Here is a 24,818-nt window from a genome sequence, read left to right as displayed (position 1 = left end):
CAACGCTGCAAGCCCATTTCTTAATAGTATTGGGGAAGTAACGAGGCTACACATTTAAAATGGTAATTTTGGGGGGCACCTGGGTGGTTCAGTCGGTTGAGCAACCGACTTCAGCTGTCAGGATCTCACGGTTCGTGGGTTTGAGCCCCACATGGGGCTCGCTGCTGTCAGCCTGTCAGGGCAAAGCCAGCTTTGGATCCTCTGTCTCCTTCTCTCTGCCCCTCCCCTGCTTGCGCTCTCCCCAAAATAAATAAATATTTTTTAAAAATTAAAAAAAAATGAAATGCTAATTTTGGGGCACACGGTGGCTCCGTCAGTTAAGTGTCTGACTTTGGCTCAGGTCATGAACTCACGGTCCATTAGTTCGAGCCTTGTGTCAGGCTCTGTGCTAACAGCTCAGAGCTTGAGCCTGCTTCTGATTCTGTGTCTCCCTCTCTCTCTGCCCTTCCCCCACTCACTCTCTGTCTCTCTCTCTTTCTCAAAAATAAATAAACATATATACATACATACATACATACATAAATAAAATGTTGATTTTGAGAATCATGTGACATTCTATCACCCCAAGGCTTTGTCTCTTTTCCTGTATTGAGCTCCAATTCTCAAATACCTACAGGGCATAATCAACTATTCTAAAAATCATCTGCAGAGTCATTTGAAAAACTGAGTGTAACTGAACTCACTAAAAATATCTTACATATAAACTCAGTGTTAGAAGGAAAGTGATGGTCCTTACTATGACTATCTGCCATGAGCAGCTCACTGTAAATAAAAAAGAGATTTCATGAAGAAATCTGCTTCCTTTTGTCTTTGACCATGAGCTGACCTTCTAAGACTGAGTATGCATATGCCTGGTTCAGACTGTTTATGTGTACACAGAAGTAAACGCACTGCTTGCTCAACTAGTGGGATGCATACTCTTGGTAGAACAGATTCTTTTAGCTAGTTCATATAAATATCTTACATTTTAATACCTATTAGCTTTAATGCATATTGAAACAGAAATATCCGGCCTACCTTCAGACATTTTGAGGGAAAGGAGTTAAGACACCACCTAATGTCTCCCATTTCTCTAGCTCTCCCCGTTCTCTTACCTTCTCTTCCTGTCCCCCTGACCTCTCCCTCTCTTCTTCCCCCCATTGCTACTTACGAGAAGCCTACTCCCACTCACCACCACTTTGTATTTACTGAACAATTTAAGTTTTCAGCTTCTGATTTTCATCTGAATATATATCTAGCAGCTGAGTAAACAAAGGATTCCCCAACACACAGAAGGCATCCTCCCTAAACAAACAGTAAATTGTAAATAAGTTGTTTTTGTTGTCACGAATATATATGTTTAAAGTCCAAACCACAGAAAGTTGAAAATCGAACTATATTTAAAAAGAAAAAAAAAAAACCTTGATTTTTCTAAGCATTTGTCCATGTCATGATAAGCTGAGGACTGTCTATCATGAAACACACATAAGACACGTCTGTGTTCACATTATTTTTCTGCATCATACTTTCCTTATCTGTAAATGTGAAAAAATTCATACTTACTTGAATTCTTACTGGGAAAACTAGATAACATTCATTGGTTGGCACACCATAATCAATTAGATTTATTATTATAGATTTCACAGTACACTTTTTTTCTTAAGTTTCAAGACTTGAAATTACAATATTTTCATTGCATATTTATTTATGGTTACCTTCCACTTGAGGCTAGTGATCCTGGTTTTCCGTTTAGAGTAGTGATTTAGCTTTCTTTTGCTTGCAATTTGAGTTTTAAAAAAAGTGAGTCAACTTAAAAACATTAAGCAGGCCCGCCTCGGTGGCTCAGTCAGTCGAGCATCTGACTTTCAACTTCATGATCCCAGGGTTGTGAGATCAAGCCCAGTGTAGCTTTCTGCACTGAGCATGGAGCCTGCTTGAGATTCTCGCTCTCTCTCCCTCTGCCCCTCTGCCCCATTCATGCTCTCTCTCTCCCTAAAGTAAAAAAGTAAAAAATAAAGAAAAACATTAAGCAATAGTTCAGAAGGTGCGTGGAAACAGACGGCAAATCTTGAAGGTGACCTGGGAATGAGTTTATTTGTGAGTTATGCAAAACTATCAGAGTTGGGATTCCTTTTTGTAACAAATACTTATATTTCTCTCTTCTCTATTTAAAAGTGAAAAATCATAATTAATATTATACAGGTTGTTTTCAGAAAAGCAATACTGTATGTTATTAACACTAAGCTTACAGAAAAATCAGAGTGAAGCCATCTCTGATAAACTAGTATGCATCTCAACACGAAATGCTCAGGCATGACTGGCTTCAAGAGAAGATGTACTGTGGCAGCTGGATAATTGGACCCGTGTACAGAATCTCCCAGAATGCAAGAACTCTGCGTGCAGAGCCCAGGCACATGTGTTTGCTGCACCCAGGACAAGTCCTGTGAGTCAGTGATGAGATTTTTCAGAAATGGGTGAAATTCTGAACAAGATGAAATTGAATCATTCCTCACTGCACTATGGTTTTATTCTCGGAAATTCAGTGGGAAATTAAAGCCTTCCCCAAAACAGTGTGTGTTAAGTTTTAAGTTCAGATAATTAGAAACCAGTGCTTTACTTCCCGGAAAAGCTGATGGGGCATTACAAAGTCTTGCAGTACTCGGTACTGTATTGTTAACTGTGGCCGCTCTGGGGTTATAGATCTGTCCAACTTACTCATCTTGCGTAGCTAAAACTTTCTACTCAGCGAACAACTCCCTTTTTCCTCCTCCCCTTAACCCTCAGAAACCACCATTTTATTCTCTGCTTCTATGAGTCTGATTATTTTAGATACCTAATAAAAATGGAATCCTGCAGTCCTTCTGTGACTGGTTTATTTCACTTTGCATAATGTTAACAGAATAAATCTCACGTTAAGTGTTCTTACCACAAACAAACAAACAAACAAACCATAAAAGAACACAAGGAAATTTTGGGAAATTTTGCAAAGTGTGAAACTTTGCAAAGTATGAAACTTTGCAAAGTATGAAAATACTTGCAATTCTTCGATTGCAAGACAATCCCGTATATTATAGTACATTTAGTGTCCTTGACTCCTGCCCATTAAATGACAAAACAACTTCTTGAGTCAAACATCCCCAGAGATTTGCAAAATGCCCCTGGGAGGTGGTACCCATCCCCATTTCTACAGAGAGCCAGTGGCTTAAGGGCAAGGACCTTGAAGTCCAAGAACGTTTATGTATCTTGGATTCTTTATTTACTAGTTTACAATCTTGGGCAAGTCACTTAAATTGTGATATACCTAATGTAAATGTAGCCAGGTGTTTTTGGTGGATATGTTAGAATCCTAACTTGGAATATGACCTTATTTGGAGATAGAGTCTTTACAGAGGTAACAAGTTAAAGTGGGATCATGAAGGTGGGCACTAATCAGATATGATAAGCATTCTTATAAAAGTGGGGAAATCTTGACAGAGCCACTCACAGAAGGAAACACTATGTGAGGACGAAAGTAAAGATCAGGATAATGCTTCCTCAAGCTAAGAAACACTAATGATTGCCAGCAAACCACCAGAAGCTAGGACAGAGGCATGGAACAAATTCTTCCTGACAACTCTCAGCAGAACCAACTCAGCTGACCCCTCGATAGTGGGCTCCTGGCGCCCAGAATGGTGAGACAATACATTTCTTTAGTCTAAGCCACTTGTGTGTGGTACTTTGTTAGGTCAGTCCTAGCAAACTAACACATCACGATACTATATCTGCAAAATTAGCTGTTATTTTCATTTTCTTCTTAAATGTATGCTCTCCTCCCGCATTTTTCTTCCTGGGATCTATTTCGTATGGAAATGGGCTTGATACAATGGAATATTACTCAGCCATTAAAAAGAATGAAATCTGGCCATTTGCAACAACATGGATATAGCTAGAGAGTGTAACGCTAAGGGAAATAAATCAGCCTGAGAAAGACAAATATCATATGATTTCACTTGCATGTGGAATTAAAAACAAACAAAACAAATGAGCAAAGGGAAAAGAGAGAGAGAAAGAGAAGCCAAGAAGCAGACTCTTAGCTCTACAGAACAAACCGACGGTCACCAGAGGAGAGGTGGATGGGGCGATAGGTGAGATAGGTGATGGGAATTAAGGAGTGCACTTGTCTTGGAATGAGCACTGGGTGATAATATGGAATTACTGAGTTACCCTATCGTAAACCTGAAACTAATATAACACTCTATGTTAACTATGCCAGAATTAAAATTTTAAGAAATAAAATCAATCAATCAACCAATCAATCAATAAAAGAAAACGGGCTTAAAAGATAAGATTTCTGTGGAGAGGATATGCTAAGATTAACATCTAACGGTTGGGGCCCATAGAGCCAAACATGATGGTCTTCTATGACAGTGAAGAAACAACTTTCTACCATTAAAAAACTTGACCCAGAAGCTAGAATCTGGAAGATGGCAATATGAGATGACATCTTAGCCTGTCCCTTCTCAGCTGGTGGATCATGAGAACAAGTAGGGGAAGCCAGAGATAATCTCTCCACGCTGAGGTTTCACAGCTTTGAAGACAAAAGAAGCTGCATTGGATTGTTTTTTTGGAAACATTGAAGATATTAGGGACCTTTTCCCTTCTCTATTTCGGACTGGAGAGAAACTGCTCGTCAGACTACCTCTTTATCAACATGGAGGTGGCTGCCTACTTTTGAGGAAATGTGAGAGCATAAAGAATGCTCCAGTTCATTTCCCCGGAGACTCCCTTTGCTTCTAGGTGTGAAGGATGGGTGTGCTCACTTTGCGAGAGCATCAGACAGATGGGCCATGCACGAATCAGTGGTCAACAAGAGGTCAGGGGGGTCCTTTCCTCACTATGCCTTCGGTTCAGATATTCCCCTCTCACCCCAGCCATACAAATGGCAATTTGGGAAGAAAAAAAGAAGAAGAAAACTCTCAGAGACTGGGCTTATATCCCCAAAGCAACTGTACATGGTCTAAAGAGATTGTTTAAACAGCTACGTGAAACAGCAATGGTGGTGAAGAGTTGTTGGTCTTTGAAACATCCCCAATCCTTTCACAAAATTAAAGTAACTAAGGTAGCAAAATCAGAAATCCACACACACACACAAAATCATGAGCAAAACTGTGTAACAGTGTGCCCCCGGAACCTCAGAATACAGAGTGATGGGGCAATACCCCCAGTAATTAAGTTTTATTCCATTTTGAGTTGACTTTTGTGTATCGTACAAGATTGTGGTCCGTTTTCATCCTTTTGTATGTGGATATCCAGTTTTTCCAACACCATTTATTAAAGTGACTATCTTCCCTGACTACATTTTTGGCTCCTTTGTGACAGATTAGTTGACTTAGAAGCTAGATCCTTGCAGGAGTAGCAACTGCAAGGTAAAAACAGGATAGGAAAAGGAGAATTCTCACAGGCCTAGGAGCTTGGAGCCTCATAAACCCTCAACAGGTTATCCATTTCCAAAAGAAGAAATGCTCTGAGAGTGGAGGGCTCTGGAGATCTGAAAACAACTAAAACTAGAAAGGAGGGGCACCTGGTTGGCTCAGTCAGTGGAATATGTGACTTTTGATCTTGGTGTTGTGAGTTTCAGCCCCATGTTGGGTGTAGAGATTATTTAAAAATAAAATCTTAGGGGCGCCTGGGTGGCTCAGTTGGTTAAGCATCTGACTTCGGCCCAGGCCATGATCTCACAGTTCGTGAGTCCGAGCCCCGCGTCAGGCTCTGTGCTGACAGCTTGGAACCTGAAGCCTGCTTCGGATTCTGTGTCTCCCTCTCTCTCTCTCTGCTCCTCCCCCAGCTCATGCTCATACTCTGTCTCTGTCAAAATAAATAAACTTAAAAAAAATTTTTTTTTAAATCTTGCAAAAAGAAACTAGAAAGGAGCTCCATTTCGGGTGAGTGCAAGTGGGCTACACAAAGATAGAATGGGGTTGGGGCTGCCTGAGCCTTCAACGCTCCGAGAAAATCTTTCTTGGAAGCTGCTAGAACCAGAACTCAACTTGGTCAGAGCATGAAGATCAGGGTAAAGAAGGGAAATGTTTCAAATACTAGTGTAGGAGAGGCCACCCTAGGAGAGGAAACCTACCTCAGAAAGTTGCAAAAATGTAGCTATACTAAGAAGTGATTCATAAAATAACTTCCTGGTGATGGCAGAAGGAACCTTAGAGTTCGACAAGGTATACACAGTCCTACAGGATACACAGTGTTCTGTGAGGTGCAGAACAGTGTGCAAAGTATGCTATGCATAAGAAAAGGAGAGAAACACATAGATATTAGTATCACTCATATAGAAGAAATGAGAGGATGAACACAGAATTAATAAAATGATTACACTCAGTTAGGGTAGCCATACCTCTGTTTGCCCAGAACAGTTCTGGTTAATGCCTTTTGATATCAACAAAACTGGAGGGTGGCTCAGTAGGTTAAGCATCCAACTTCGACTCAGGTCAGGATCCCGGAGCTCATGAGTTCGAGCACCACATCAGGTTCCGTACTGACAGCTCAGAGCCTGGAGCCTACTTTGGATTCTGTGTCTCCCTCTCTCTGCTCCTCCTCTGCTTGCACTCTCTCTCTTTCGCTCTCTCAAAAACATTAAAAAAAAACCCCACAAAAGTGGAGGAGTCTGCTTTTTGAAAAGGCATCTTAATGGTACTCATTTCTGATATATGGGTAGACCCTTGACTATCTAGAGGGAGGACAAGTAAGGAGAAATGTCAACTCCGTCTGAATGTGAAAGTGTAAAATATTACTATCTCTATTTTAGACAAAGACGAGTTTACATATTATGCTTTTTTACGTCTGAATTTTACTTAGGTATTTTACTTGAAATAAGTCAAATTCCAAATACAATCATACACAATATGACAACGCAGTAATGAACAATTTCTATAAGTCGATGATTAGTGCTTTATGGAAATTATACAATCACTTAATTTTTTTGAAAATAGATGATTTTACTAAAGTATGGTTGACACATAATGCTTTATTAGTTTCAGATGTAGACTAATTTGACAATTCTACATTTTGTTACATGCACCATAACTGTAGATTTATATTATGTTTACGTGTGAAACTATTTGTCTTCCTAATTATTACTTAATTAAAAAAAACTTATTCTTTCTGTATATTGGTCTCCTCATCTGCAATATAATATAAGAGTATCTATTTTTTAAAAAGCTCTAGGATTAAATAGGCTAATATAAGTAAAAGTTAAGTATGTGAGAAAGTTCTTAGCACGTACTAAATATTATTTAAGTGTTAGCCATTATTATTCTTCTAGCTGTCATAATTATTGACCTTTTAAAAGACTGTATTCTCTTTGATGACTATATTTTCGGAGGGCTGTGTGTGTACATATACTTCTACGTATGTCTGTTTTCTATTTTTTGAAGTTTATATATTTATTTTGAGAGAGGGAGAATGCACATAGGAAGAGAGGAGAGAGAAGGAATCCCCAGCAGTCTCCGTGATGTGGTGCTCAAATCCACGAGCCGTGAGATCACGATCTGAGCCGAAGTCAGATGTTGAGCCAACTGAGCCACCCAGACCCCCCTCTAGATATGTCTATTTTCTATCAGTTACCTAGAAGAAACCACAATAACCCAGAGAGAAGGGAGCAAATTGTTGGAGCAGAGATAAGGAAAGGGATCAGATGAAACCTATTCTTCTCCATCCCTTTATGGTTTTATTTTATTTTTATTTAGGCTGAATTACTCTGCATTGTGTGATGAATTCTTCTGGAGAATGCTGTGTCCCACACTTTTCTGTAGTCAGGAGAGGACAATACACCCTTCAAGGAGGACCAGTCTAGTGGGTAGACAGTAAGGTTTTCCTAAAGAGGACTATAGCATTCAACCTTCATGCTTTATGAAGCATACTTCATAAAGTATGAAAGAAGGATCTTTAATGGGGGGGGGGAGTAGAGAGAGGTAGGAGGCAGACTTACAGACTCAAGACATGACTAGGAGCTGGGGTTCTGACAGGTGGGTAATTCCAGTAAGAACTTCCTCTTTTTATTTTCCTCTGGACTCAGTAAATAGGCACATTTGCTATAGGATAGTAGTGTGTCTTCCTTTACGATCAGTCCCATGAGATGCCCTAAAACCTTGAGAGTATTCTGATGCACATTACCAGCCTCCGGTCAGGTTATTATAGGCCTGAGCAGGAAGAGAAAAGGCAGTGTTGTCCCATGAGGTCAGTGCAACACTGAGGGGCCAGTAAGCAAAGAAGCTCAGTCACAGATGGTCAAAATGTATCAGGCCAGAATAAGAAACAAGCACTACTTTCGAAAGTAAGTTAAAAGAAAGGAGCTTTGGAGGAGAGAAGGAGGACCCTTGAGGGCATAGCTTTTTTTTAAAAATCAGAAATCCAGACAGTCTCTGAAGTATCCATAGGTCCCTCTAATGTTCCATTTCAATTCCATTCGGCAAGCATTTACTGAGGAATGAACATTTGTGATGGACACTGCTCTGAGCTCAAGCTCTACACGCTGGAGATGCAGAGCAAACTAATGCACAGATTGTGCCTTCAAAGGTTCACTGTGGTGTGTGCAGACAGATACTTCTAAAAATAGCGAAAATACAGCATGATTACCATGGGAGAGGCAGCAATTTTCAACCACTTGTAACCGGATCAATTTGTTTGCTCACAACGTCAGACAATTTTCCATATTGACTGGCATAGAGGCAACTGATGCTTTTAATGATTCCCATCCAAAGAGGTCCAAGGCTGCAGACATCCTATGAAACATTGAACTCAGGAAATTCCCACACTGTGCTCCATAATTTCTACTTTTCTGGCCTCTCACATCTCCATTTTTGGGGCTTCTCCTCCTTGGCCTGAACTTTTCTCAGTGGTGCTACATTCAGAACTTTAGAGGTGGCTGAAAAAGGAAGACACCCAGGTGGATTTGGAGTCACCTATCCAAGGTGCCTATCCTGAGAAGGACAAGTCTGCTGTCAGCAGATATTTTAGACAAAAGATATCCCTTTTCTCTTTGTTCCACCAGATGGTGGTTTTATCACTCCCTACCAGTCTGCATTCTCAGTGGCATCTTCCACTTTTTTTTTTTTTTAATCTCAGGCTCTCTTCAATGATTGTGCTATAATTAGCACCGGAGTCCTTTCATTTTGTCATATTTGCTAGGTAGGCCTTATCTATTGACACTAGGAAGGACACAATGGTCTGAACTATGTTCCTAATACCAAAGCACTGGATATTCTGTGCCTCCCAGGATGGTACTCTCCAATATTTCATGCCCACTGTGAATCCAAAATTCACACGCTCAAAGAGTATCTTCCAAAGACAAACCCGTTATAAAAGAAGATGAAGTTCCCATGTTTAGGCCCCCACTTCTCTGCCTGACAATGACCCCAATACTAAGTGTTGAGAGCAAAATATAGAGGCCTGAAATGCTCCTTATCATCTGCCATGCACAGGACAGCCTTCCACAACAAATGATTACCGACCCAAAATGTCAGCGCCACCAACGTTGAGAAACCCTGCGTTAGAACGCAATTTAGACGTTGTAACAAAACGACCCCCAAATGAAATGATTCAAATAAGATGGGCATGTACGAGCTTCTGTCTGGGGTGGGGGAGGGTGGCTCCTTTCATCCTGTGACTCTGCACTCCTCTATGATGTTGACCTTTGCAAACGGTGGAAGCTGGCTTTCCAGCTTTGCCTTAACGTTCTGACCCACATGCATTGCTTTGCTGGGGCTGCCCTAACAAAGTGCCACAGACAGGGTGGCTTCAACAGAAATTTATTTTCTCATGGTCTGGAAGCTGAAAATGGAGATCAGATGCTGACAGCATTGTTTTATTGAGGCCTCTCTCATTGGCCTGCAGACAGTGGCCTTCTCTCTGTGCGTTTGCATCACCTTTCCTGTATGCCCGCATCCTTGGTATCTCTTGTTCTTATAAGGACACCAATCATATTGGATTAGGGCCCCACCCTTACGATCTCATTTGACCGTAATCACCTCGTTAAAGGCCCCATCTCCAAATACAGTCCCATTGGGGGTTAGGGCTTCAACATATGAATTTTGAGGATACATAATTTAGTCTGTAACATCATGGGAAAGGAGAAGAAAAATTAAAGGGCACACAATTGTATTTCTTTAGGGATTTTTCCTAAAAGTTGCACAAATCGTTCTCTTGCGTATCACTGGCCCAAAACTTTGTCACATGTCCAGCCCAACTGCAAAAGAGGCTGGGAAATCTATTCTCTACCTTGGCAACCATGTGCCCAGATAAATCTCAGAAGGCTATGTTACTTTAGGGAAGACTACTAAAGAAAGAGATAAAATTTTAGAAACTGGAAAATGGCAATTTGTTCTAATTTTGACTTAGCATTTCCCCAAAATAATGCCTCTTGGATTCATCCCAACCACCAGGGCCCATGAGATAATGATACTGATTCCTACATAGGACCCAAGCACTGCAGATACTACACCCATCCCTAGAGATCTTCTTTTATTTAGAGAAAAGTCACAAAACTGCAACCACAAGAAAATGCTTCATATTTCCTCAGTGGCAGTTTTGAGCCAGGCAAATTTACTCCCACCTTGAATTATACCATGTGTCTCTTAGTTTGTCTTTAAAAAGGTAGTGAGAGGGGCGCCTGGGTGGCTCAGTCGGTTAAGCGTCTGACTTCAGCTCAGGTCATGATCTTGCAGTCTGTGAGTTCGAGCCCCGCGTCGGTCTCTGTGCTGACAGCTCAGAGCCTGGAGTCTGCTTCAGATTCTGTGTCTCCCTCTCTTTCTGCCCCTCCCCTGCTCATGCTCTGTCTCTCTCTGTCTCAAAAATAAATAAAAACATTTAAAAAACATTTTTTTTAAATAATAAAATAAAAAGGTAGTGAGAAAGGCTCTGGGACCAGTGAACTGGAAGAGAAAAATGCCTATGCTGATATGCTTTAAATTAACTTCCTTTTCTGCCAGTGAACACCGGATCTCTGTCCTTAATGACTGTGGTTGAGATGTGGTTCTGAAAGGCATACAATTTGGAAAACATCCCCGGATAAGATCATCTATTTATACTTTATTAACAACTACTGTATCTAATATGTATTTTAACAATGACCATAGTAAAACTGTAACACACTTTATTTTAACTTATATTCACTCAGTCAATATATTACATTGAGCAGTCATAATTCTAATGCTAAGTTTTCAAGCAGTTTATGCTGCTAATGGCTAAAACAAGGCTATTGCCTGAGTCACTAGCAGAACTTCAGTAACAGCCTGTATTTACATGAAATACCATGAAGCCTTAATGGGAGTTATGAAGTAATTACTGAGTTGGGAGAGGGTGACCCTTCACAACTGCCCAATGAGCACCAGTCTAAGAAAGGCACTCACCGTTCTTCTTGTAGAACATAATTTCTCCTTTGAATTCTGTTTTCTCCTCCAGCGACTTTTCTATTTGAAGCATCAGCTGCTCATTGGTTTCGACTCCAAATAAGAATTTGCAGCTGCAACTCTTCTGCATGACTTCAGTCCGGGCGAATCCAGCCAGCTCACAGAAGCCATCAGAACAGTAGACTATGGGGAACCCCTTGGCCACCTGGGCGTTCGCGAGGATGAAGTTGCTGTCTGTAGAATGACAAGAGGACATTCAGCCACTACACGAGCACGAGGAACTGTTTCATAAATCAGTTTCAGTAACAAATGAAGAGGACACGGGTTTAGCTTAACCGTGCCTAAAATGCATGTCCTGGTGTGCCAGGGTGGGAAAGAGACTGTCCAAAACAAAATGGCAATGACCAGCAGAAGTATTAAGCTCTGACGTTGGCTTGCATTTTGAAACACACTACAGAGGGAAGTCAGGATTCATTGGTCTGCTTCGAGACACATACTCTCTAGTTAGCAGTCATGTAGGGCACTTTTGGGTGTGACTTTGGGCTCAAATCCTCAACCTGCCACTCGATGTATTGATAAACTTGAACAAGTTATTCACACGCTAAACTTCAGTTTCTTGAGATTTCATTTCCCGAAAAGCAGACCCTGAAGGAGGATGTGAGCGTAAGTCATTTATTTGGCAGATGATTTCAGGAAGGAAGCAATTGGAGAAATGAGAGAGGGAAGGGAGGAAAGGTAATAAAGAGTAGGAGAAAAGGGTTTTACTGCCATGACAGCTGAGGCTCAATCAAACAGACCCTGCAAGTGACAGAGGACCACAACTTGGAATTTTCCCACTAAAGGGAGAGAAAGGTGTGTTGTGGGGATTAATGGGAAATGCACCTAAAGTGCTTAGTGAAATGTCTGGCACAATTAAGTATTCAATAAAAGCTGTTGAGTATTACGCACACCTTTATGGTTATGATGTTAACAAATAAGAATTAAAGGACAATCAAAAATAACAAAGTGTTAAGTGCTTGAAGATAACTCCTGGAGGACAGTGTGAGAGGCAATATTCAAGGAAGGTTCCTGCCGGATGAATTTTTTTGAGACTTTTTGAGGTTTCGATAGGATACTTATAAGCAAAAAGATGTAAATTAAAGATGGGCTGTAAGATAAGGCATTTTATAAAATCTGATGGTTGGTGACTCTAGGTTCAGAATGAATTAGAAACTATTATTAAATCATTCATTCATTTTCTCATGAAACCAATATTGGACAGTATATCAGACAATATTAGAGGCTGGGATTTTTTAAAATAATACAAGAAAAAATGGAAAGAATTCCAGCATAATGTCTTAAATGAAAAAATCAAGATTAAATATAATATGCTATCAGATGAACTATTTGTCTGAAAATATAGAAACACAAACATGTATATGTATATCTAAATGTGAAATGTTTGTGCGTACCTAAACCTCAGTGGAATGACTTGGTAACCGTAGATGTCTTTAGAGAGAGTAACTTTGGGCAAAAGTGGTAGGCACACTTATTTTTACCATATACCCACTGTACCCTTTGATTTTTATACGCTATGCTTTATATATTGCCTATTCAAAAACCACTATGTTTAAACAAGGTTTGCAACAGACAGCCTATCTTGCATGCCATGAGAAGGCAGGAACCCCAGCTACTTCTCAATGGCCAGCGGGACAAGCACTGAAGATCTATTCCATGGGCTTCCTCGTGGCCTTTTGAACATCCGTTTCGTGTTTCCATAGTCCACTATCAGCTGGCAGAACCAAATCCACTCTATCCAGCTTTGCCCCAATCAGCCCCTAAGCCCAGAGTACAAATTCTAGTGCTAACATCTGCATCCTGCCTGGGCTGGGCTGGCTCCTCTACCCTCCCACTCACCCTCCCCGCTGTGGAGAAAAGCCAGAGCTAAAGACCTGCGCTGGGAAGCCTTCAATGGCACCTTATTTTGAAGCCATGGGAGTGAATTAAATTATCCCAGGCTAAAATTTAATTCTCTCATACCTTGCAGAAGCATTTATCGACCACGTACTACATGTTGGACTTTGTTCCAGGTGTAGAGATAAAAAGTTTATTGGATGCAGTCTCCACCCTTAAAGATCAGTTAATGAACCTGCAGGAGTTCCCAGCTAGGTCCAGAGGTGGGCACCCTTCTACCAGGCTATGGTCTTCACCTTACCAACTCTGCACAGCTCCTGGTCTCTCTCTAACCATAGTGTCTCTTTCTGTCTCCATTAGAGAACTTTGGCTGAGAGATTGTTTAGAAAATGTAAATATAGGGGCACCTGGGTGGCTCAGTCGGTTAAGCATCTGACTTGGGCTCAGGTCATGTTTTCATGGTTCATGGGTTTGAGCCCCATATCAAGCCCCACATCAGGCTCTGCTGACAGTGTGGAGCCTGCTTGGGATTCTCACTCTCTCCTCTCTCTCTCTCTCTGTCCTTCCACCACTCATCCTTTCTCTCTTTCTCTCTAAAAATAAACTTTAAAAAAAGAAATTATGTTAAATTAAAAAAATGTAAATACACAGCATTGCCAAAGCACTCAAACATCCTAAAACAGCTTTTAATGCACTTCCAGAAGCCATTTTTCAGTTGCCCGCTGACATGTTTATTAACTTTCTACTGTATGCCAGGCGACTGGATTCTACCGCACGGCAGATCTTAGGAGGAGGTGATGCTGGGTGTTAAAAGATGAAGAAGGTATAATCTATAGCTCTAGATTATAACAATTTAATTGAAGAAATGCGTGAATACCAATAACATTAAAACAGAGCCTATGATTAGTACCAAATCAATGGTACTCAGATAATAAGTACTACCAGAGTTGAGAGATTAAAGATTCTAAGCTTTGAAAATGGTTAGCTTGGAATAAGAAATAGGCAGAAATGATTTATCAAAAGTCTTGCAAGTTCAGAAGCAGACGCCTGGATGAAATGGTCTCAGGATGGAGAAAGAGTAATTGAAGACAGAGAGAGAATAAACAACACTACGTTTTATCCTAACGTCCAGTTTCCCTGTTATTTAAAGGGCTACAATAGCTTTCTTCTGTTAGTATTTGATGAGGGAGCATAGGGCAGCTGAGGGCAAAACACAGGCTGGCACACTCCCCACCCAAGCGGGATCTGTGTGATATTCCTCCGACGCTCCTGGCTACCCAAGAACAAGGGAAAGGGGTTTAAGTGCTTGCCATGGTGATGTGGGAAACTAAGGCAAATGCAAAATTAAATTCCCCTACTGCCTAGAGCCCACTGACAGCTCCTTGAAACCAGCAGAGTGACCTCCCTCTAGGAGCTCATCTGCCTTGATGATGATGATGACACTTTGCTAGGGGCAAAAGGGAATCTTGACTTCACGTTATCCTGACCATGCCCCCGCCCCAGGAACCTGTAAGTCTAATTTAACCTAGAAACATTCCTTTGGAAACTTCCTTTATTAAACTCAACTCCCCCAAGATATACGCTGGCAATCATACTCCAAGCTTATGACCCCCACCCCATATTCATCCGAAGGGACTCATGACTGAGGTCTTATTAAATGGTAGTAAGTGGCATTTCCTTAGCAATAGCCAGCCCCTCAAGATCCTGGAAACCTTGCTTCCAGAACACTCTCTCCTTGACGCTCTGTCAGCCTGAGTATGTAATGAGTGGCCTGCCACGATCCAGTGCATGCAGCAGCTCTTCTGCCCACGGGTCCTGACCCAGGCTTTAATAAAATCACCTTTTTGCCCCAGGGATGTCTTCCAGAATTCTTTCTCGGCCATCAGCTCCGAACCACCGCACCATCACCCCAAAACTTCATCAGTATCTATCTGGTATACCCTTTCTCGTCTTTCCATTTCCAGCCCTTCTAGAGACCTATTGTGGTTGTATCTTGCACATGGCATGTATTTAAATCTTTTAAAAGTACAATATGAGGATACTTTGATCAACCCAAGATTAATAAATTTACTTTTTATCATTATTACTATCTTACTTTTTTTTTACCGACCTAATTTGTGCTTTTCTTCACTGTGTTCTTTTGACTTTTCCATTCTTACAAATTAAGAAATGTAACTTACCTAAAAAATTACATAACAATATTTAACATCAGCAATGAACACCCATAGATCATACATCCAGCAAAAACCCCTGTGGGTACCGCACAAACTGTATTTCCCTCCTTCCCCAAAGAAGAAACCCCAAACTTGAATTTTTGTAATACCCATTCCCATTCATACAGTTTTTACCGCTTACATATGTATCCTCAGACAACACACTCCAATTTTTTTCTGACTTTATGGCATACATTATAGTATTTCATTCTACATATTTCTTAGTGACTTGGTTCGTTTATTAATTTCCTTAGCATCCTTACAATTGTTTACGTAAGAAAAGACCAGTTTCTCGGGCTACAATAAGCTTTTGAAAAAGGCTGCTAAAGGCTTCACCAAATTGCCTGTGTGTTTCAATTAAGGATTATAGTGCGTTTGGGGTATTGAATTCTTCCTGCAAATATACTGCAAAAACAAAGCAAAAAAAGAGTCATGTATTTGGCCTTTTCTGTTTATATTTAGCACTTGTCCTCGATATGTAATTGCATTTCAATTCTGAAGAGAATTTAGTGGCAGTCAGTGCCTCATAAAGCTTAGCGTACTAGCTACATGAATAGTCCTTCTGTTTGGGAAAGAGTGGCTCCTTTTACCCTGCTATCTACTTGGAAACATATGCTTTTCTGAATCCCAGTCCTGGAATTTCCAAAGAAACATGACATTTACTTTAGAATTATGTAAAACAAAGCCATTGCCATAATAATTACGAATCCATCATGGATATACCACTATCCCTACATATGCTAAGAGTATTTAACCTTTTAAGGAATCAATTATGCATATGTGATATGCATCTAAATGCCACACAGCTTTTTCCTGCTTGTTTCTAGGTCATCCTTTTGTGCACATTCAGTTTTGAAGCCAGTAAACAGTAGGATCTAAATGTGTTTCTACTTTAGACAGTTGATTATTTTTCTAAATGCTTCCTTAGCAAAAAGCTTTCGTAGATCATCAGAGGGAATCTCAGTATTGGGAAAGACCCAGGTCCTTTGGGCTGACTTCTAATACACAGCACCACTTTCCCACTCGAATGGTGAGGTACTACTCATTGTCAACTTCTAGGCACTAAGGGAATGGAAGAAGAAATGGAAAGGTATCGAAGAAAAAAAAGAAGAGAAGGCAAATGTCAATCCACATCTAACTCATTTCATCCTTGTACTGGTCCCACTTCTCCTGTGAGAACACTGAAGCCTGGAGAACTTTAGCTTCCTGCCCAAGGTGGGAAGCTAAGGATTAAAACTGGTTCTCAATGATAGACTCCATTCAATACATCTTGTACTCCCTCTGTAAAGAAGTGACTTGTTCTCTACTTCCAGCCGGAATGGGTTAATTCTAGAAAAGCAATTCTAGAAAATAGGGTTAAGTTAATTCTAGAAAATGGGTTATTCTAGAAAATTTTTACCTTTTCTGCTCAGAAACAGCCCAAATCAGCAGCCCAAATGTTGCTGAACAGCCCAAATCAGCAGCGTTTTCTCTACAGAGATTATTTATTAGAAGTTCATTAACATGTATCAACTCATAAACCAACCAACCAACCAACCAACCAATAAATAAATAATATCAAGTTCAGCTTTGAAAATAAGTTCATTGATGACCTCTCTTAAACCAGTCGGAGTCTCTCAGCAACCTCTGTGTCGCCTCATTACCTCCAGAAAGTCAAGATTTCAAAAGTATCACAGCAACTTTCTTGGTTCCAAAATATTTTGCACACACCCACTCCAGAGGCTTGAAGGAGGCAAAGAAAGGTAGCTACAATTCAAAAGATCAGGGTTCTGATCTCCTCATGCCCTTTCCGTGTAGATCAGAGTACTTCTAAAATTCTTCCATTAAAATATCCCTCCGTTGGCTGAAGCCATAAATTTGCATTCCAAGGGACCTGGAAGCAGAGACCTAAGCTCAATATGGTTTTGAAATCTCATGTTTGGTAAAAATCTATCAGAATTTTGTATTCTCCTGCGTTGTCTGTTCATGTTTGAGTGTTTCTGATTTGTTTTCTATGGGCCTGCCCAAGTTTTAACTCAGCTGGAACTTCAGGAAGGTGTGCTCTTTGCTTTCTGTGACTTGGCACACTACTTAGCATGTACCACATAGCACACCTCAACATAACCGAGGCATAAGGACCACGACTCAAGGTAGACGAGCGCATGATCAAGGGGATTAGGCAGATCCAAATCCATCTGTCCCCTGGAATCATTCAAACCAAAGGGGTCAGTGACATACACTAACTTGGCTTCAAGGAGGAATCCATATTCCTCTGGCTTTTTCTGCCAATCACATAGAAATTGGGATTTTTGATGGTCCAGATCTTTATTTCTGAAACGTGCCTCTGGTATTGGTCCTCTCCTAAAACCAAATCTTGCACCATGTGAACAACTATTCATAAAAACATACTCTGCAGCCACAGTAGACAGGCAAATTTGAATCCTCTAGCGCTCACATTCTTGCAGAAAATAAGAAACGAACACGAACTTTTAATCTTCTTTTAGGAGCCGCCCATGTTTTCTGAGTAACATTCACATACAGGTCCAAGGAAGATAATGTCCGTACCCCTTGTGATATTGATCATGGTCATCTCTAGAGAATACTTTATTCAGGCAGATAGAATGTGAATGTCTCTGACTTTAAACTATTTAGGCCATCTCTGTACTTTATATTGATTTCAGGGAACTTAATTGTATCATTTCCAAGTATGATGGCATCTTTATTAGATAGATGATGCTGGCTACAAGCTAAAATCCTCAGTGTGCCTTGTACCCAAATTTAGGAAGTTGTTTGGATTTGAGGACTTTTCTAACCTTATAAAAAAAAAGGGCAGATAAAAAATTTGCGAAGAGGGATTCTCATAGTCCTCACGATTTACGCATCTCCTAGTGCCAGGCTTCAAATGGTCATATTGACGGTTTTCATCATTCATTTATGATTTGATTTTTAACAAACTGTATAAATTATCACTCCAGACAGACAAAAATTAGAAGAAAACTGTCACAAAGCAAAGCTCTGAGCTGGAATTCTACGGCTAAAGTTGTAATAGAAAGCAGTAAGCTGTATCAGTGTATGAGAATATCTTGCTCCTTTCAGTCCAATAAACAAACACAGAGACAAATATAAACAAGTGTGCTTCTCCATTTTGCTGCTGGGAGTGTGGTCCGAGGCCAGCAATATCAGACTCAGCTGAGAACTTCTTGGAAATGTGGACTCTTAAGACTGCCCCCACCCCCCTAAATCAGAATCTGTATTTTACCAATATTCATATGCATATTAAAGGGTGAGAAGCTCCTTTAGAATATCACTGGAAAGATCTACAATGGTGGCTCAGGATAAAAACAAGAAAAAAAAAGTTTTTCATTGTATACCTTTTTACGTTTTGAATTTTGTCCCATATGCACATAACACCTATTCAAAAAATTTTCTTCTTAAAGTTTATTTCACCATTCACCTAAATGGCTGAATAAAAATAACTTGGATGAAAACAAATAGCAATCTTGATGAAGTTAAAAATATAAGCAAATTTTTAAGTTCCCAATAAAGATAAAAGCTCATTAAGACAAATGCATGTTAAGCAAATTTAGTGCACTCTTTTTTTTAATGTTTATTTATTTTGAGAGAGAGAGAGAGCAAGCAAGCAAGGGAGGTGCAGAGAGAGAGGGAGGGAGAGAAAATCTCAAGCAGGCTCTGCACTGTCAGCACGGAACCAGATGTGGGGCTCCAACCTGGGAAAGGTGAGATCATGACCTGAGCCGAAACCAAAAGTCAGACACTTAACCAACTGAGCCACCCAGGTGCCCCAAGTACACTCTTTATCATTATCAGATAATAGCGAGATCACTAAGTTTTGCAAATTCCACTTTTTCAGGGGTGTGAGCTTCAGTGTTGAGCTGTCTAATTCTTCTCAGGCATACTATCTCTTAAGAGTTTAGGAAACATGGGGCACTTGGGTGGCTCAGGTGGTTGAGCATCCGACTTTTAAAAAAATTTTTTTAGTGCTTTTATTTATTTTTGAGAGAGACAGAGACAGAGCATGAGCAGGGGAGAGGCAGAGAGAGAGGGAGACACAGAATCCGAAGCAGGCTCCAGGTTCTGAACTGTCAGTGCAGGGCCAAAGTCAGGACTCGACCCCACAAACTGAGAGATCATGACCTGAGCAAAAGTCGGACATTTAACCAACTGAGCCACCCAGGCACCTGAAGAGTCTGACTCTTGATTTCAGCTCTGGTCATGCATGTTCCCAAGGGCTCTGTGTTGACCTTGGAGCCTGCTTGTGATTCTCTCTCTCTCTCTCTCTCTCTCTCTCTCTCTCTCTCTCCTTCTCCAGCTTGTGCTTTTTCTCTCTCTCTAAAATAAAAACCTAAGTTAAATTTAAAAAAAAAAAGAGCTCAGGAAATGAGTTTAATCTTGAAAAAGAATGATTTTGACTTATGACAGGGTGACAGTACCTATCGAAAGTAAAATGAATGGTGGCGCAGTCGGTTAAGCGTCCGACTTCAGCTCAGGTCATGATCTCGCGGTCCGTGGGTTCGAGCCCCGCGTCAGGCTCTGGGCTGATGGCTCAGAGCCTGGAGCCTGCTTCCGATTCTGTGTCTCCTTCTCTCTCTGCCCCTCCCCCCTTCATGCTCTGTCTCTCTCTGTCTCAAAAATAAATAAACGTCAAAAAATTTAAAAAAATAAAAAATAAAAAAAGAAAGTAAAATGAATGAGGGAAAAACTTCAGAAATCTCAAAGATAATAATAAAATGTGTTTCATACTTTATCCACAATCAACTTCCTATAAAGACTTTTGAAATAATACTAAACTGTGCCCTACTTTTCTGTAGCTCTTGTCTTCTAGAGTTAACCTTTTAGACAAAATGGTCTTTTCACATCATCTGTTTACTTAAAAAAAAAATAGTATTTATACTTGTCATAGAGGATGTACACGTCAAAGGATAAGGGCTTGGTTTATTTATTAATGTAGTCACAACCTCTAGAACAGTATCTGGGATTTTATTAGATGCTCAACGATTATTAAACAAATGAGTGGAATAAACTTGTTAACCTATAAATTTTCATTAATGCACCCCAAGTGAAGACAATGTTTTTTAGCTCTATTATTTTAACATTTAGCAGAGCTCCTTTATAACTAGCATCTTTGTTTTAAAGATAAAATAAAGATGACGATAAAGATAAAACAAAGATAAATATCTGGCTTTAAAGATAAACCCTAATGCTGTGGGAAACAAAGGCAGAAGGAAATGGCAGATAAAATTAAATTTCCTTAAACCTGCAGCCCAGTGACAAATACTTGAGGCAGGCCTAGTAAAACGTGTCTCCAGGAACTCCTTGCTGTCTTAATGCTAATTCTTTGCTAGAGGGAAAAACAACCTTGGCTTGACAATAGCATCCTGGGAGTCTTCTTTAGCATATGAAAATCTCACCGGAAACTTCCCCTGGACTCTACCACACCCCCAACCCCATAGTATAAAACCAGTCCCTCCTCGTGGTCCCCCGGGCAGCTATTCCTGCCCACAGCTACTCTCCCAGTGTTTGAATAAAATCACCTTTTTGCACCAAAGACATTGTCAAGAATTCCCTCTTGGTCGTCAGCTCCAAACCTCCCATCACCCCAAAAACCTCATCACCTAATAGCTCATCCCATTTTTCATCCTGACATGCTACTTTTTAAAAAAAAAAATTTTTTTTTTTAACATTTATTTATTTTTGAGACAGAGAGAGACAGAGCATGAACAGGGGAGGGTCAGAGAGAGGGAGACACAGAATCCCAGGCTCCAGGCTCCAGGGTCTGAGCTGTCAGCACAGAGCCCGACGGGGGCTCGAACTCACAGCCCTCACGGACCGCGAGATCATGACCTGAGCTGAAGTCGGCCGCTTAACCGACTAAGCCACCCAGGCCCCCCCTGACATGCTACTTTTAATAAAGTCTTTGTTAAGCAGAAATAGAAAACTTTGTTTTCTATTAGAAAATCAATTAAGTAGAAACAGGTTAAATAATGTTAAACAATGCCCTTTCTCCAAAATACAAAATGAAAAAATTATGAGGCACTTCTTAGTAAAGAAAACTACCGTATGAACAGCACGAATCAAGCATTTTGGACTCGTTAGGGATTATTTAGGGTCATTAAGAAGCTACTTTGTAATTTTCTGATCCAGGATGCTACATCTTGGCCACTACCTTAGTGGGCCTAGTGAAAAGAAGTAGGTAGGATGTAAGTATCTCTTCATTTGCATAGCTATATCCCTTCATTTGCATATTTATAATTCCTGTCCCACCCTAATTCCCTCCTCTAAATTAAATATGAACCATGGATGAGCTCTCCTGGGAAAGACCAGTTTTTTTTTCCTGCTTTTGCAAAGAGCAGGGGAAGAGAAAGCTTAGTGTTCACTTTATGCTTTCCCCCATTCCAACATACACGACTTGATGATACTACAATGCAACTCCCCCAGAGGAACGGGAAGGCAGAGTTAGATGAAAAAGGGCAGGGAAGGTTTTGTGCCTTGGCAATCGTAGGGCCTGGATTTTCTGGCCCAGGTCTCATTTAGTATAATACTATTCTCTTAAATAAATGTAACTTACCAAATATGTAACTAACTGTGGTTTAAATTTTATACCTTCGTAAAAGTTTTCTTAGTAGTTTATTTAAAGACTAAGACCACGCGACAATATTTTTGCTCTGACAGACTTATTTATTTTGGTATCTTATTTGTCCTACTGAAAGGCAGATTACATGGAACCTAGCAAATGAAACCAGCCATGTTCTATGAATACCCAGATTCCCAAAATATTTAATGTAACGTGTCCCCTGGTTATCCTCTAGCACAACCTAGAGTTCCATGCAATTATGGTTAACTCAAAGAATATTTCCTTTTAATTTCAAACAGGCTGGAACAGGATCTTTACTTCAAACATACTTTTAAAAAGTGATTAATTCAACCAAAATGTATTATATTTTTACACTTAAATTTGATTTTTAAAATTTGATTTGAAGACAACCTATATAAATTAGTGTGCCCAGTGCCGCAGAATGGACTGACTTTTCTCTCCCCATTTATGCTTTGCTTACATTCTGTGGAAGCTAATGCAATTGAAATGTTTTTCATAATTTGGTAGCATTTTCCAGAACCTCATCTGTCCACTGCATAATCTTCTCTGCTTCGCAGTACTCATGTTAGATTAAACAGAAAAGATGAGTGGTTTTGCAAGAGATAATTGTAAGTTAAATAGCAGGAAACACAAGAATAAACTAATTTGATAGTTACAGATATTCCATGGCTGTAATATTAGTGTTTTTATTCTAGTGTCTTTATAATAAGGCAGAGAGAGTGCAAAACTGTAATTAAGGTGATCGGACTGAGAATTTGTAGGGGAGGTGAAGGCCCAGGAACAATGGCAAAAATGGACAAACCAACACCAAACGTGTTGTTCAACCAAAGGTGAATGTTGCCTCTGCATTGGAAAACAGGACTAGGAAAGGAGGCAGCCAAATAACCTAGACAGGCAGAAATAAAGCGGAAAATAGCTACTGTTTATTAAGCAGCTGCGATGCGCCAGGCGCTCAGGTCAGCATTTTGCATTTTAAATTTCTGGCCCTCACAACAGCATCTTACTGTGTCATTATAGATGTAGGGACTTTGGCTCAGAAAGGCTGAATAACCTAACAACGTTCCACAGCAAGTTAAAATATCCTTAGGGCTACAACAGTCCTAATCTCAGCAGATGACAGGCAGAGGGAGTAGAGCTAGGATCTCAATAGGGGCTCCTTGTCACCAAGTCAAGTGCTTCTCCAAGTACAGTCCTGGGCCACCTCCACTGGGTTTTCTTGTTTGCTTATTAAGGTTGCAGTTTCCCCAGGCCTCTCCTCAGGTCTGTTAAATTAGAATCTCCAAGCTATGGGAGCCTGGAATCTCCACTTTAAACCAAATCACTAGGTAGTACATGTTACACAAAAAATGTCCTAATGGAAGGAGATCCTGATTATATACCCAAAGCCCCAATTTGTAGATGAGAACATACTCAATTTCTAAGGTGTGGGAGGATTCTATCCTAGATAATAACGCCTTTGATTTTTATGGTTTTCTATAATTCCTAGAGAGACTTTCAATAATTAGCTCAGTGCACAGAACTGTAGAAGCTCAAAGTTTGGGGAGATTATGAAAGCCAATATATAATCTAATGCCCAGTCTATAATCCTTTCATCCTCCTCTACACTATTCTGTCTTGTGGTTGCACAATACCCTAGTGACGGGGACTCACTATTATTTTCTATCATTGTAGCTTTTTTTTTTCCTGTAGGACTGAGTATTACCACTGTTAATGATATTTCAACACATTAATTTATTTATGGTTTGTTAGTCCTCACACCCAAGCCCTGTATGCACAAAACCACAAACAGACACTAAACTGTAAACTCCATAAAGAAAGTGTCTGTCTTGTTGTATATCCTATCCTCAAACATGAGAGTGTGTATTTTTTTTCCTATGGGAATATTATCTAAGGCATATGCACACACACACACACACACACACACACACACACTCACATTTCATCCCTCCGTGAATGGTATCAGTACGTCTGAGTTCTGCTGTTTTGACACTATGGTGGGCACCTAACCGTCAACAGAGAAAACTGTTTTTTCATAAGGAAACTAATTTCTATTGATGTTTAGATTTCAGGTGAAGCACCTTTTAGACATAAGTCATGAAGAGGTATCAATATGAAGTTTAACATATCCAGTGGACAATTTACACTTTAAATGAACATGGTCTACATGCCAGATATCTTAGAATTGGATTCTAGCCCTCTCAGTAATAAGCTGTGTGTTTGTACCCAAGTCATCTCCCCTTTCTGGGCCTGACTTATCTTATATAGAAAGTGAGGGAGTTTATGTTCAAGACCTTTCCAGCTCAGACATATGGTGGTTCAATAAATTATAGGCATAGAAATACGTGTCAACATAGACTAGAACTTAATGACTGTAATGAAGGATTTAAAACACTACATACAATTTTAACCTTATGAATCACAGATGGAGGGATGGAAGGAAGGAGAGAAGGAAGGAAGGGAGGAAGGGAGGAAGGGAGGGAGGAAGGAAGGAAGGAAGGAAGGCAGAGAAGGTGGGAGGAAATTTGAGTCAGATGGAAACAAATGCTATGAAAGCAAAGTGGGAAAATTAGTAATGGTGAGTGAGAACTTTTTTCAGTAGTGTAATTAGCATTATCAGGAAAATCTTCTCTGATAAAGTAACATTTGAAGAGACACCTTAGGGAAATGAGGGGTGATCCCTGTAGATACATAAAGGAAGTATCTCCAGGAAGAAGAAAGAACACATTCAAAGGCATGAAGATGGGAGCATGC

The 24,818-nt window shown here is 40.2% G+C and overlaps 1 protein-coding gene across 1 annotated transcript in view; it reads right to left on the bottom strand.

Moving 5' to 3' along the window:
• The window catches only part of KCNH8 (potassium voltage-gated channel subfamily H member 8), a 355,694-nt gene that overhangs the window by 226,247 nt on the left and 104,629 nt on the right, over positions 1-24,818 (bottom strand). Inside the window, exon 2 of the mRNA XM_042903485.1 lies at positions 11,370-11,603. Coding sequence (XP_042759419.1) covers positions 11,370-11,603 — 234 coding nt within the window. The remainder of the gene's footprint in view (positions 1-11,369; positions 11,604-24,818) is intronic.

This window comes from Panthera leo, chromosome C2 (assembly GCF_018350215.1).
Source record: "Panthera leo isolate Ple1 chromosome C2, P.leo_Ple1_pat1.1, whole genome shotgun sequence".
NCBI lineage: Eukaryota > Metazoa > Chordata > Mammalia > Carnivora > Felidae > Panthera > Panthera leo.
Note: the sequence above shows the minus strand (reverse complement) of the source record. Positions and strands in the feature narration are given on the sequence as shown.